The sequence below is a fragment of the Taudactylus pleione genome, unplaced genomic scaffold, assembly GCF_031769625.1.
Source record: "Taudactylus pleione unplaced genomic scaffold, aTauple2 ptg000026l, whole genome shotgun sequence".
Lineage (NCBI taxonomy): Eukaryota > Metazoa > Chordata > Amphibia > Anura > Myobatrachidae > Taudactylus > Taudactylus pleione.
In genome coordinates this window covers 25419795-25433958 of record NW_028284428.1, presented here as the reverse complement: position 1 = coordinate 25433958, position 14164 = coordinate 25419795, and the positions used below count along the sequence as shown (strand labels likewise).

The 14164-nt window shown below is 42.5% G+C and overlaps 1 protein-coding gene across 6 annotated transcripts in view; it reads right to left on the bottom strand.

The window, feature by feature from the left end:
• The window catches only part of PNPLA4 (patatin like domain 4, phospholipase and triacylglycerol lipase), a 101785-nt gene that overhangs the window by 69284 nt on the left and 18337 nt on the right, over nt 1-14164 (bottom strand). For all 6 annotated transcript variants that reach the window (XR_015870227.1, XR_015870233.1, XR_015870229.1 and 3 more), the window contains exons 3-4: nt 9677-9771; nt 9319-9454 (exon numbers count right to left, since the gene is read on the bottom strand). Coding sequence is in view for 3 of the 6 variants with exons in the window: in XM_088451533.1 (XP_088307659.1) it covers nt 9319-9454; nt 9677-9771 (231 nt within the window). In the remaining 3 variants the exon portion in view is untranslated. The remainder of the gene's footprint in view (nt 1-9318; nt 9455-9676; nt 9772-14164) is intronic.

Below are 14164 nucleotides of genomic sequence, written 5' to 3'. Positions count from 1 at the left end.
AGAGTTGAGCAAAAGGGTCCTGCCTAGAAGCACTGAGGGGCACAGCGCCAGGGCTTAGGTATACTGAGGGCCCTGTTATTCACAGAGTGATACACGTTTCAGGGTATAACTATGGCGTGCCGCAGATACACTTACGGTAATAAATTAGCTTGGTGTGACCGGTTTGATATTTCTCATTGATAAACTCATTGGTCTGTACGGTTTTATACACAGATTATGACCGACCCTTATTAAATCCTACTCTGTCCTCGCGCTCTCCCCATGTCTGTACCCCTCTTGCTCTACCGTGTATTCTGCCCTCCCATCTTTGCCCCTTGTTCCTCTCTCTCCATGTTTGTACCCCTAATGCTCTCCAGTGTACTCTGCCATCCCACCTCTGTGCCCCCTGTTCCGCTCTCCCCATGTTTGTAACACTTCTGCTCTCTTGTGACCCCTCTTACCCTCTCTGTACCCCTTCTGCTCTTCTGTGCACTCTCCCCTCCCACCCCTGTGCCCTTCTCCCCATGTAATTCTGTTGAGTGGGACCCCAATTATTTAAAGTGAGGGGTCCCTGGGACCCACATTTTTTTCTTCATTCAGCGCCATCACTGGAGCACACAGTGTGGCATGTGAGGGAAGAGGCGAGTACACATAGTGAAATGTGGAGGGATAACAGGGTAGCACACAGTGGGATGTGGAGGGGGAACAGGGGAACACACAATGTGGAGGGGGAACAGGGGAGGACACAGTGTGGGATCTGGAGGGGAAGCAGGCAGAAGATCATATGGAATGTGGAGGGTGAACATGGAAGCACATATAATGGGATGAGGAGGGGGGACATGGGAATACACCTAGTGGGATGTGGAGGGATAGCAGGGGAGCACCCAGTGTGGGATGTGGAGACTGAAACAGGGGATCACACAGTGTTTGAAGTGGGGGAAGTGGGGAACACACAGTGTGGGATGTGGGGGAACAGGAGATCGCAAAGTGAGAAGCAATGCTGCTTCTTTGAGGTGGCACCAGCTAAAATCATTAAATTAAATCATTATTCTGATTAGTTATCTTAACTACTACACTATCAGACGCTTGCTTTTTTTTCTCCCCCGTTTTTCCACATTTCTATTAGAAACCGTCTAAACCAAAAGGTCGATTGAAAAGACTGAGCTGCCATCCTTTATAAAGAGGACGTATAATGCATTGAACCATCCCCCTGGTTCACATTGAACACACCCCAATACAAAAATAGAGCGCCACAGTTCTACCTCGTTCTGCCCTGGTTCACATTGAACACACCCCAATACAAAAATACAGCGCCACAGTTCTACCTCGTTCTGCCCTGGTTCACATTGAACACACCCCAATACAAAAATACAGCGCCACAGTTCTACCTCGTTCTGCCCTGGTTCACATTGAACACACCCCAATACAAAAATACAGCGCCACAGTTCTACCTCGTTCTGCATAATATATATATATATATATATATATATATATACATACACATACATACATACACACACAATATTTCTGTTTACAATGTGGCAATCTCCGTCCACATCAGCTGACAACATAACTAAGCAGTTGCTTAGCAACCCCTAGTGTGCCGGTTCTTAAGCAAGGATCTGCGCAAAATGGCCAAAAAATATCTATGGCAATATATGTGGATTCCATCTTGTACATGCTCATACAAATAATAACATATAAGCAATATTCATACAATCATGATAAAAAAACATTATTTTCATATACTACTCCTGATCTCAAAATTACAGTTTAAACCCGCAGGTTTTAATGTGTGTAAATTATATATATATATCTTTATCCTTCACACGCCAGTTATCTTTCACCCATGCGATACCACAATAATTTTTTAACCCCTTAACGGAGCTCTCATGTTTCTCCTTGAAATGCAGGGAAAATTTATGATTTTTGCAACCATTTATAATGTTGCGTATGTGCTCTGCCCATCTAATTTTTGCCTGACCTTTGATTTTGCCAATATATACTAGATTACATGTACATGTAATAGCATATGTAATAGCATATATTATATAACTGGTTTGGCACGTAATAAAATCCCTAATTTCAACTTTCTTACCATTAATGATGAGTTCAGTGATTTTAGATTGTTGGATTCTACATGCCTTACACATCTTACAATCCCCACATCTAAAGTACCCTTTATTCCTTGGTAGTAGACGTCTACCATCCATAGGGAGTGTACTGGTTACATTATCTTTAATGTTAGGTGCTTTTCTATATATGATGATGGGTTTTGTAGGTAATACCTTTTTAAGTATGTCATCTTTCAAGAGGATACCCCAGTTTTTCTGATGATACCATCAACACATTTATATTTTTTATTATACTGCATTGAAAGACATTTTAAAATCTTGAAGTTTATTCTCAGAGTTGTCCAGTAGGGAAATTCTATCTACCATTTCCACTTCTTCCATATTCCTTTGTAACCTAGAGGGACTATATCCTTTCTTGATAATGTTATTAACCATCTCCTCTGTCTGAATTTTACACGTAGGTCCCTTGGAACAATTCCGCCTTAATCTCAACAATTGTCCCTTAGGGACATTGTCAAGCCAAAGTGAGAGAGGATTACTTTTTTAAAATCAATATATGTGGTGCAAACTGTAGGTTTGGTGAAATTGCTCGTTTCTATATGTCCATCTATTATATTGATGCATAAATCAAGAATGTGTACAGATTCTTTACTTATAGTGAAAGTGAGGAGTATATTCAGAGCATTATTGTTAAGGTATAGGCAGAAGTCTTTAAGGCTTTCCTCATCATCACACCACATGAATAGAATGTCATCTATATATCGCCACCATTGCATCAGGTTTGTGCTCCAGCGATGTCCAGACCACATGTGGGACTCCTCCCACCTGGACATAAACAAATTGGCACAGCTGGGCGCAAACCTGGTGCCCATGGCGGTAGCGACAAGTTGTTTATAGAAATTTCCATCTAAATTAAAATAGTTATTCTATAATATAAAAAGTAATGCCATTAATTAAAAAAAATATAGAACATTCCATCCAAATTTTCACGTTCTAAGGTAGCCTTAATGGCTTCAATCCCATGGGTATGGGAAATAATCGTATACAGTGATATGTCTGCAGTAACAATAAAATCATTTTCATCCCATTCCAAACATCTAAGTTTGATCAAAACGTCCTTCATGTCCTTTAAGTGTGAACTTTCTTTAATAATCAGGGGTTGGAGATTGTGATGGATATATGCGGAGAGGTTATACGTGATGGAATTAGTCCCCGCCACTATCGATCTACCTGGTGGCTCACTGGTTCTTTTATTTATCTTAGGAAATAAATGTAGCACAGGGACCACACCATTGAAAACATTTGGAGACCCTAACATTGTTGGAACAACCCATAGCGTTGAATATTAAACCATTCTTTTATGTGTATTTTTGTAGATGACTTATTGTACTTTTTTTCTGCTGCCTTGGGATGCAGCACCAAGGGCTAGAGTAATTTGAATATTCTTTCAACCAAGGCTCTTTCTTCTGGGCTATAGCCCTTCCAGTTGATGAGATATTGAAGATGACCAAAGCAATAATGGGAATTCAAGATTTGATGAATTTCAGACTCCACTTCTCTGCGAGTCTTGATTTTAGGAGTCTTAGGTGCTGAAGACTAGAATCAATTTAATAATAATGGTCGAAGAGACATATGGAATGAATTAGGCATCCGCAAATGGGGTGGAAGTTGAAGCTTATAAGCTACAGGATTTAATAAATGAGAAATTGGAAAGGGTCCAGTGTAACGAGGAGCAAATTTCCTACTGGGAACTCTGAGTTGAATATTCCGAGTTGACAGCCAAATGCGGTCTCCAGGCTTTAAAGAAGGTACAGCTTGATGTTTCCAATCTACAAATTTCTTGTAACTGGAAAAGGCTCTCTTAAGTGAGGAATGTACACTATTCCAAATTTTCAACTTCAAAAGTAAGACCTGTGACTTCAGAACAAGTGGACCATTCATAATCAATCACTGTAAACAGAATTTTCTTCCTGGGAAAACACATGATTAGGAAGGATATAAACTCACTATCAGAATCAGAGTTCATATCCAAAGTGAGCATCAGATTATTTTTTCTGGAAACAGCAGAGTCTAATTCAGATGGTGCATCCATATGACTGGAATACCCAAATAAATCAGAGGATGAACTGAAGGAAACATAACCCATACTTAAGTCAAAAGGTTGCTTTTGGTTTGCTTCTATTCTTAAGAACTTGAAAGTTTCTGATGCTATCCAACAGAACTTGACTTTGTTCATGAAAGTGATGAATAGCCAAAGGGCTAAGTAGACGATGAATCCAGAAGATTAGTACTATCAGAGGAACTGCCATAAGATGGAGAGAAGTGTATGCAACTTTCAAGTCCATAATCGGAGGGCTTTGTATAGACTTTGAAATGTCTTGTCTCTTGATGGCTTGGAGGTTTTTGATACACTGGTCAAGTAAAGAATAATCTTGCTCCGACAGCGATGCCAGGGAGGGCTGAGCAGTAGGCAGATCTTTTGCAGATTTGGAAGGATACTTAAATGGTCTCAAACAGACTGATTTGGAAGCAAATTCTCTTTGAACAGCTTTATTGAAAGCGGAAAGATCATTAAGTAGCAGATCTTTGGATTCGATGAGTGAATTAGCCCATGCCAAATCTTTGCCTCTAAAGAATACAGGTAGGAGCAAATATTTAACAACATTGGCGGGAGTAATACTCATTGATGTTCCCGACTCAATATCAGTGAGGTATTGGCATGTTTAAGCACAGAATTGGGCTAAATCTCCAATCAGTGTAAATGGGCACTGGACTGCCAGAGGAGTTCTGGAAGGTTGCAGTTTGCAATGCACATTCAGGAGCAGAAATGGAATTGGCTTGCAGAACTTCAGACTGGTGAGAGAATGCCATGTCTGAAGCTGACTGGATTCATTTACTCAAACCAACAGATTAGACCAGATTGGGTCCAGTGGAACTGGAATCGGCAGAAACTGAAGTAGCCTTTGGACAGATGGGTGGAACCAGATTGAGTCCAGAAACACTTGAACCTTCTGGAACCAGAGGAGACTGAACCAGACATGCCGATGGAACCAGATTGAGGATAGCCCTTCTTGGGCCCAGATCTTGCTGGAAGTCTTTAGTGACCGGGCAAGATTTAAAGACATGGTTGATAAGGTCGTACACAAACCATTTTCCAACATGGTAGTACTCTCAAGAGGTGACTGACAGGAGTTGATATCTGAATCTGTGGTACTAAAGACCCCCCTCCTTCTGGGACTGAGACCCTCTGGGGCCAGGCTCTGCAGACCCCTTTTGGAGTTGGCAGATTAGATATTTCTCCTGGAGTTGAAGACTCAGATGCCCCTCCAGGGTTACTTGGACCACGGATGGGACCGGATTGGGTAAGAAGACACTTTAATTGGTAGGAACCGAATGGAACTGAACCAAATTGGAAACAGATTTTCTTGAACTGGATAGAACCGGAGGAGTCCTCAGATAGGTGGATGGAACAGGACAGGGTCCAGAGGAACTGGAATCGGTAGGAACCGAAGGGAGCAGAATCTAGATATTCAGATGGCTCATATACAACTTGAACCATGCTGGGGCGTGGGTAACTCCAGTGTCTCCCTTTACTTTGCATAGAACAGACTGTAGTTCTAAGGAAGTCTGAAACAGGAGTCTCTTCAGACAGAGGATATGGAACAGAAGTCTTCATTGTGTCAGTAGTATCACCAAGAAACTCTGGAATGAACAGGATAATCCTGGTGAGAAGGCTTTGTCACTGTTCTAACAGTCGATGAGGAGTACTTAGATGTTCAGGTTTAAAAGCAGTAGTGAACTGAGAAATCTGGGAACAATTGAGAGGATGGTTAGCCCTCTCAGGATTAATTACTTTAGAAGTGCCACTGAGTTTACTTGGAATAAATAGTTGAAGATGGGGTGCAACCATAGGAACAGACACGGAAGGATTTTAGAAGGCTGTTATGGAAGCCCCAGGACCACAGAATGTAGATTGAATATTATCCAGCTGATTGGTCAGTTCTTGCAGGGCCTGTATAACTTGCAGAGCTGACTCCTGATTTTCCAGCCATGAGGCCGAAGTCTACAGAGTGTTAGTACCTTGATTCTCTTCTCGGTTCATTAAGCCTGAGCTTACTGTCAGAACTGGGGGTTCTGGTCTTCCCGGGAGAGACCTTGATACCTGCTCGCTGATAGCTCGAGAGGTTTGGAGTAGGGAGAGCATATGTAGCTCTTCCTAATAGTTGAAGGATGTATATGATGTTATGTGGCAGAACAGTAATGGGATAGAGGTGCACTGGAAATAGTCACTGGGACTGGAACCGGAATGTAGCACCAACTTGGACCAGATTAGGACCGGACTATAGCAAAATCTGGAGCCAGACTACGACCGGAACGTAGCACAGGCTGAGGCCGGATTGGGCCCTGACTGTAGCACACACTGTAGCCGAATTGGGCCCAGGCTATAGCATAATCTGGAACAAGATTGGGACCGGACTGTAGCACAAATTGGAGCAGATTGGATTGGACTGTAGCACAAACTGGAGTCGGATTTGGACTGGACAATTGCACACACTGGAGTAGGATTGGAACCACAGCAGGAATCGGCAGGTGAACCACAGACAGCTAGCCAGGGAGCAGGAGCCTTGGATGTCTAGTAGCAATGAAGCACAGGCACAGAATGCTGTTAGAGAAGGATATTTACCCTGAGTCACGTGGTGATTGGCCGGTTTGGTCAGGTGGACATTAGCCTGACTGCCATCAGCAGTCAGCTGACCAAGACCAACATGGCGGCAACTTGTAGCACATGGAGGATAGATGTATGTGGACACATTTGTATATCTTTTATGCATCGCAGATGCAGCAAAACACCATTTAAAGTGTACTAGAGATGATGGGCTAGGCGTGTGTTACCTGTGAGGTCATTGTGGCGTGGTCTGTCTGGTGGCGGAGCTGGTGTCTGGCGGGGGGCTTTGGCTGCGCGAGTTGTTGTGTGGGCCTGTTGTCACTCTGCGCTGGTAAGGCCTGGCGGCGTCTCCATTCCGTTTGGCATGGGAGCTGCCATCTTGCCTTCTGGCCATGTGATGCGGCTGGCCAATCCTGGTGAGTCACATGTTCCCTCCGGCCAGTAACAGCACAGCATGGGGTATTTAGGAAGGGTCATGCCTTCCTTCTTTGCCAGTGCAACGTGTATCTCAGCCTAGCTGAGAGGGAGTTCTCTGTGCTTATCCTGTTCCTGTGAATCCGCTGTCTGCCAGTCTGCCTGTCAGCTCCTAGCTCCCACTGGACTACCCCACTTCCTCCATCACCCTTGCCCATACCTGAGTGCCTGAGCCTGCTGACATCCTGCGCTTCAGTTCACTACCTGCATACCTGGCTTGATTATTTTCAGTTCACTACCTGCATATCTGGTTTGATTATTTTCAGTCTCACTACCTGCACACCTGGACAGCTCTAATTGTTTCTACTTGGACATTAACCCTTTTACTCCCACCACAGAACTCTAGAGCACGTTTATATATTCCTGGACTTTTATTTACTGCCACATTATATGTCTACTCAAGCACTTATTAAAAATCCTAGTTTTATTTTCAAATCTGCTTCTGTGATTGCTCCTGCTACCACCCCGGGTCCACAAACAACCCCGAACATAACAACTCCTAGAGTAGTTGAATTTACAGTATGCGAATAAGACACACATTTTAAAACGTGGATTTCGCAAGCAGATACACCCGCAGTCGCACACAGAATATATGCATCCCACATATCATTTTAATCAGCATAAGCTTGTGCGTCCTATACGCATCGGTTTGCTTAAGATGCATTTGCGGCGAAAGACACAAAAAGATGCTCAGCTCTACTGAGCCGCACAGCGCGCTGGCGTTATGTGTAACGCGACTTGTAGAGCGTGGAGGATAGATGTATGTGGACACATCTGTATGGAAATATTTTGTTGCATCATTATACTGCTGCTACTAAGTAAACTGATATAAGAGCTTTACTGTAGCTTACTAAAATTCTTATAAAAAACAACAAAATGAGTATTGCCAGGAGTACCATTGAAATAGAATAATCTTTCGCTCCAGTCTGATTATAAGAAAATAAAAAGTAAATTGGACATTTTTGGACAATGAAGAGTGATATTTTATAAAGAAAGTTTCAAACAATTAAAATATTAAGGTCACTTTGGAAGCAAAAAAGAGTGTCCTTTTCAATATTTCCAATTAGGGAGACATTAAAAAGTCCGAGTGAGGATAAATTACTTAGTGCACACTGTACATAAGCACACAGTTAAGAGCATAACTGCATCTCTTTTATATATGCAGCTACTGAACCCTACTGCCTAGCACTTATTCCCATTACGCTGAAAATTGCAAAAACTCAATCTACTGGAGAAATGACCATTTGCTAGTTATAATAAAGATTCTAAAAGTCTACTGGTAACTGTATCATTTTGAAGGTACATAAGATTCATAGCAGAGTTTGCACAAAGTCACCTATTTTTATAGAGCATGTAATAAATAGAGACGCCTGTAATATATAGAGACGTATTTTAAACTGCCAGCTTGGAACACAGGGAAAGCTGGCATTATAGTGAAGATGACCATATAAAGAATTTAGCATATAGTATAAATCAAAGTAGAGCTATATTAAATCATAAAATTGTGTTCTCTTTTCTCTCAAGTATACAACAGTGTTGTAACATCCACTGAGTACAAGATCTCAATCGCCCCACTCAATTAGGAAAGATTAATATTGTAGAGTTTATGTCTATTCAAATATATGAGATATTTTTTTTACAAGGTGATTCAGCAGAAGTGTTTTTATGTTTGCTTTTATGAGTTTGTGAAAACAACTTATACTCAGATTGTAATTTACTAAATGGAATTGAAAGCATTTATATGCAGATGGAAAGTCATATCAGCCACGTGCATTTACACCCTACAGAGGATCTTAATGTTACATTTTATCAAGCCAAGCATGGTTTATTGCGCTGCATGGTGATTTTGTGTAGCAGTTGTTTATACAGAGTGTGCATAGTGTATCACTTGCAAAATTATAGCCTGAATAAAGCCAGTTAGAACTTCAATTACAATTTACTATAAAGAGCTCAATAGATGTTATGGACACTGAAATGAAGAAAAAAGTATTTTAGCAATATACATGACATCTGATTATGTCTAGAAGAATGGGGGAATAACATAAATAAAACAAGCAGCTCATTAGGTTTAGTGCAACACAATAAATTTACATTTGCCAAAGTCAATGATGACAACATTGTTACCTTAATGAGCTCTTCTCTAGAGGCAAAACTTGAAACCAAGCAATTTTCTCTGCTTTTGGTGTTTGTGATTGATATGTAGAGACAATTCTCAGCTATCTCATGAGCTTTATGAGGTAGAATAGGTTCTATGCCTTCCCTATGGCAAAGAAATTATAAACATTACTCATATTTAATTATTTAGCAAGCAATAAATATTTAACAGGTGTTCAGCATTCAGGAAGAAAATCTTTTGCATTTTCATTGTTGTGAAAGCGCTATCTGTGTGTATTGTCTGATTTACTATAGACCCTATGTCCCGCAAACTGCAAACTTTCTCTATTAAAGTCAACCACAAATGATGCTTTGTTGTCATATATACCTTAAGCGTTTCATAAAATCATATCTTGGTGTAGCGGCTCCAAGGGTTTCTTTTCTAACATCTTCAGAAAATGTGTAGATGAAATCCTTACTTTCCTAAAATCAGAATAATAAAAAAAGAAAAGAAAAAAATATATTTTTTTATAAGAAATGTAACATACAGATTGGCAAACAAGGTAACTGTATTGGACAAAGTCCTTCTTAATAAGAATGTAGTAGGATTCTGCATAAATGAATAGTGATTACTAGTGAGTAAGTTTTCTCGTTTCATATGTCATAAAAACTACATAGGCTCCTTGAAACCTATTTTATATAGTGGCTGGTCAGGACTTCTAACAAATTTAGGGAGAGATGTACTACAGCAGCATTTATTGAGAGCTAAAGCTTTAGCACTTACCAAAGCTATAGCTCTTTCTGCTTTGCCTCTTATCGAGGCGGAGCAGGACGCAATAATACTGATATGTATTAATATCTTGGCTGCTGGAGTGGGTAAGAGCAAAGACATAAAAGATCTATGCAAGACTTGTAGGGAATCAGCCTAGTGCTGATGCACTGCATCTAACCACTTCACCAGCCCCACTGAACATGCGCAAGATCTCATGCACAACCAGACCCCCGAGGACACCACCACAGTGATCTGCTGTCATACATCGATGTTCAATGTAAGTGTCAAATAGTGCAGTTTATATGGCCTAAGTCAGACCCGCTCGCGAGCGCAGGACGCTCGCAAGCGGGTCGATGGTGCCCTAATGCGCATGCGCACGGTGGAGGGAGCTCCGTCGTGCGCATGCGCGAGACCCGGCGAGCGACGGGGTAGCCGTCGCTCGGGGTCTCGCACCAAAGGAGGCGTGCTGTCGATGGTGACTGACAGCACACCCCCTTTGGTGGGCGTAGCTTCCAGACGGAGTCGTTCCCATGTAGTAGTGATGTCAGTGGGAGTGATTTTGGCTCTGATAGAGCCAAAATCACTCCAGGGCTTGCGGCCACGAGACCCTACCGCAGGGTCTCGTCGCAAGCCCGATGGTCGCGATGGTCTTGACCATCATCATGGACGCTCGCATATGCTGTGGGTGGTAACCCACAGCTATGCGAGCGTCCAAGAGGCCGCTCCATTTTTAGGTAGGAGGGCCCTGATTCAAAGCGAGCACTCTGGTCAGAGCGTCCGGCTCTGAATCAGGCCCATAGTGCATTTGACACTTACCACCTTTTCATATGTCTCCCCCTTAGTCCATAGACATTTATACTTCTGAAAGGTATCCAATCTGACCACAGAGTGTCTTAGGACCTGATTTAGACCATGTTGCTAAGGAGCGATCACTCGCTGCTGTGCGATTTGTTGCTCAGTGCGCATGCGTATAATTCGCAGTGTGCGTGCGCAAGCCAGTCTCAGCGATGGGGAATCGTGCGCTTGTAGCACACAGACTGCCCGCTACTTTGAGTAACAGATGGTACCGTTTGTGGGTGGTAACAGGGGAAGGTGCTTGTAAACGGGGGTGTGGTGTTGCGAACGCAGGCGTGTCAGGCCAACAAAACACTGTTTAAAGGGCGTGCATAATTAGCAAAGTAGAGTCATTGTTCACGTCACCTGCATGTATTTCAGCCAGCACTGATTGCAGTGCTTGCGGCGGGGTAAGGCTACCTCAAGGGCTGCGAGCAGCTCTGATGCCTCTCGATGTTACCGAATAATCAAACAATTCCAGGAGATTACGTGTGTTGCGAGGGGAAAGGGGTCGTTTTAATACACTTGTGAACGCTCAGTGCCGTAGCTCGCTAAGAAAGAGGGCATCCTTACGCCACGCAGTGCTAGCATTTCATTTAAATTTCCGGCCCCTATTTGCCAGCGAGCGGCCGCATCTAGTGAGTGGGTCTGAATGAGCTCCTTAGTTTGTACAATCCAACAATTACATTCAAATTCATTTATTCTTTGTTATGGTAAAATCCTCAAAAAACCTATAAGACTCAACACAAGAGGATTCTCAGACATGAAATACTACTACTTTGCGCCACACACAAGTCATATTGCAATTAGATTTCATCCTTAATGCATGATGGCCTGAATAGATCTAGAACTTTGCTGTACGTATTTGCTTAGAATTATTAACTTCCTTTTGGAGCCTTGCTAAAACAGATACCTAAGAAGTCCATGCTTTCTCTACCATTAACTTCTGTATGGAAATCTGGTAGCACTATTACTAAGTTCTCTGTCAGAAACAGTATCCCCTTCATTATGCTATTGAATATTCCAGGATTTTCACCAAGAATCTACTTCTCTAGATATAATTTGTACCGTATATACTCGAGTATAAGCCGAGTTTTTCAGCACAAAAAATGTGATGAAAAAGTACTCCCTCGGCTTATACTCGAGTCAAGTGTAGCGCTGACCGCACGGAGTTCGGTCAGTGCTACACACTGCCAAACACACAGCCTCCGGAGCCGGCAGCTGCGTGTTTGGTGTAATCAGCAGCCGCTGAGAGTCTGTCAGACTCTCAGCGGCTGCTGCTGCTCCCACTGCAGGAGCCATCTTCCGGCTCCCGCAGTGGGTGATGGGAGACACGTCGTCATGACGACGTCTCTCCCATGCAAAGCGGCCGGAGGTGCGGATAGCGGCTGGACCACGAGCGGGAGTTTCAGGTAAGTGATTTTTTTTTTTTAATTCATGTCAAGTCTCTCTCTACTGGGGGGGGGACTACAGAGGGCACTACCAGGGGTCGATTACTACAGGGGGCACTAAAAGGGGGGATTACCACTGGGGGAACTACTACAGGGGGCACTACCAGGGGGGGATTACTACAGGGGGCACTAAAAGGGGGGATTACCACTGGGGGTACTACCAGGGGGGGATTACTACTGGAGGCACTGAAAGGGGGGATTACCACTGGGGGCACTACCAGGAGGGATTACTACTGGGGGCACTACCAGGGGGAATTACTACTGGGGGCACTATCAGCTGCTGCCATTTCCAACACTAGGCTTATACTCGAGTCAATAAGTTTTCCCAGTTTTTTGTGGTAAAAGTAGGTACCTCGGCTTATATTCGGGTCGGCTTATACTCGAGTATATACGGTATTAGGCAAAGTATAGATCAGATGCGGCAGTTTGTGAACGGAATATATAGTATCCTTGATAATTATTTAGTCATTTTATTTCCATTCATGGTTTCAGTATTGAGAGAAAATGGGATATTGTAACTAACCCCTGCCTGATCTTAGCTAGGCCAAGACTCTATATTGTAGAGAAAGATGAAGGAGGAAACTTAATAAAGACATGCCTGGAATAATTATGTCTATACTCTATTTATTTGGTGATTATCAGAAATATAGTTTCCAAGTTTACCATACTGTGGTCCCAACCACACCAACTTTTTATTAAAGTGCTAGTCTTTCAAACCTAGATTTTAATTATTTGGGAGCACTTATAAAAACTCTACCCAGGTAATTGTGCAGAAGAGGCAGTATTATCCATATACCAGATGTTTGGTTAATTGTATTATTATTATTACATTTTATTTATAGGGCGCACAAGTGGTCCGCAGCGCCGTACATACAGTAAAGGGTACACAGAACATTACATTATCATACAGTAACCATATTATAAACAGAGTACAAGTAACAATTAGCAACAGAATTCTCCACACACAATACAGCTGGGAAGGTGAAGGCTGTTATTGAAGTGCAGACATTGTTATTAATTGTAGACATTGTACCAGAATATGTTAGACAGATAATTACTTTCTATGGGTGACACTACCTTCTCTTCATCTTATATGTTGAGTAAGATTCATAAATGTCTACATACGGTTTTTTTCTTACATCAAATGCAACAGGACAAGATGTGTTTTTTAGCATATGATTATATTACACAGCTTCTCTCATTCATAGTTTCCCAGGAATAACTCACCATTATCAAGTGTTCCCAAATTCATCCAAGATGTTTTTGAGACAAGATAGTGCCTCTTATTATTATGAAAGAAAGCACAAACAGGGAGGATTAGGTATAAGAAGGGAGGGTTAGGGGGATAAGGGGGGTGGGCAAGTATATTTGCCCGACCCATCGGGATTCCAACCATTGGGATGCCGCTGTTGGTATTTTGACAGGAGGCATCCCGACAGCCAGCATTACCTATCCATGACATTACCAGGTGAGGCCAGAGCAGGATTAAGACTCCATGGAGCTCTTGGAAAGATGCTGGTTTTGGGTCCCCCTTCTCTGATCCATTGATACCACTTTACTTATTAACCGTATACACATTGATCACTATGCATAAGTCATCCTGACACCCAAAGCCGTAACTAGACATTTTGGTGCCCTGTGTCAGAAAGAGCATTGGAGCAACCCTCATATTGTAAACAGGAACGTGGTCTCATGGGAAAGGGGCGTGGCCACACTATATTACCCCCAATTCACATAAAGCCACACAATAGTGCCCCTTATTCACATTACACTACATAGCAGTGTCCCTTATACACGTTATGCCACACATTAGTAGTGC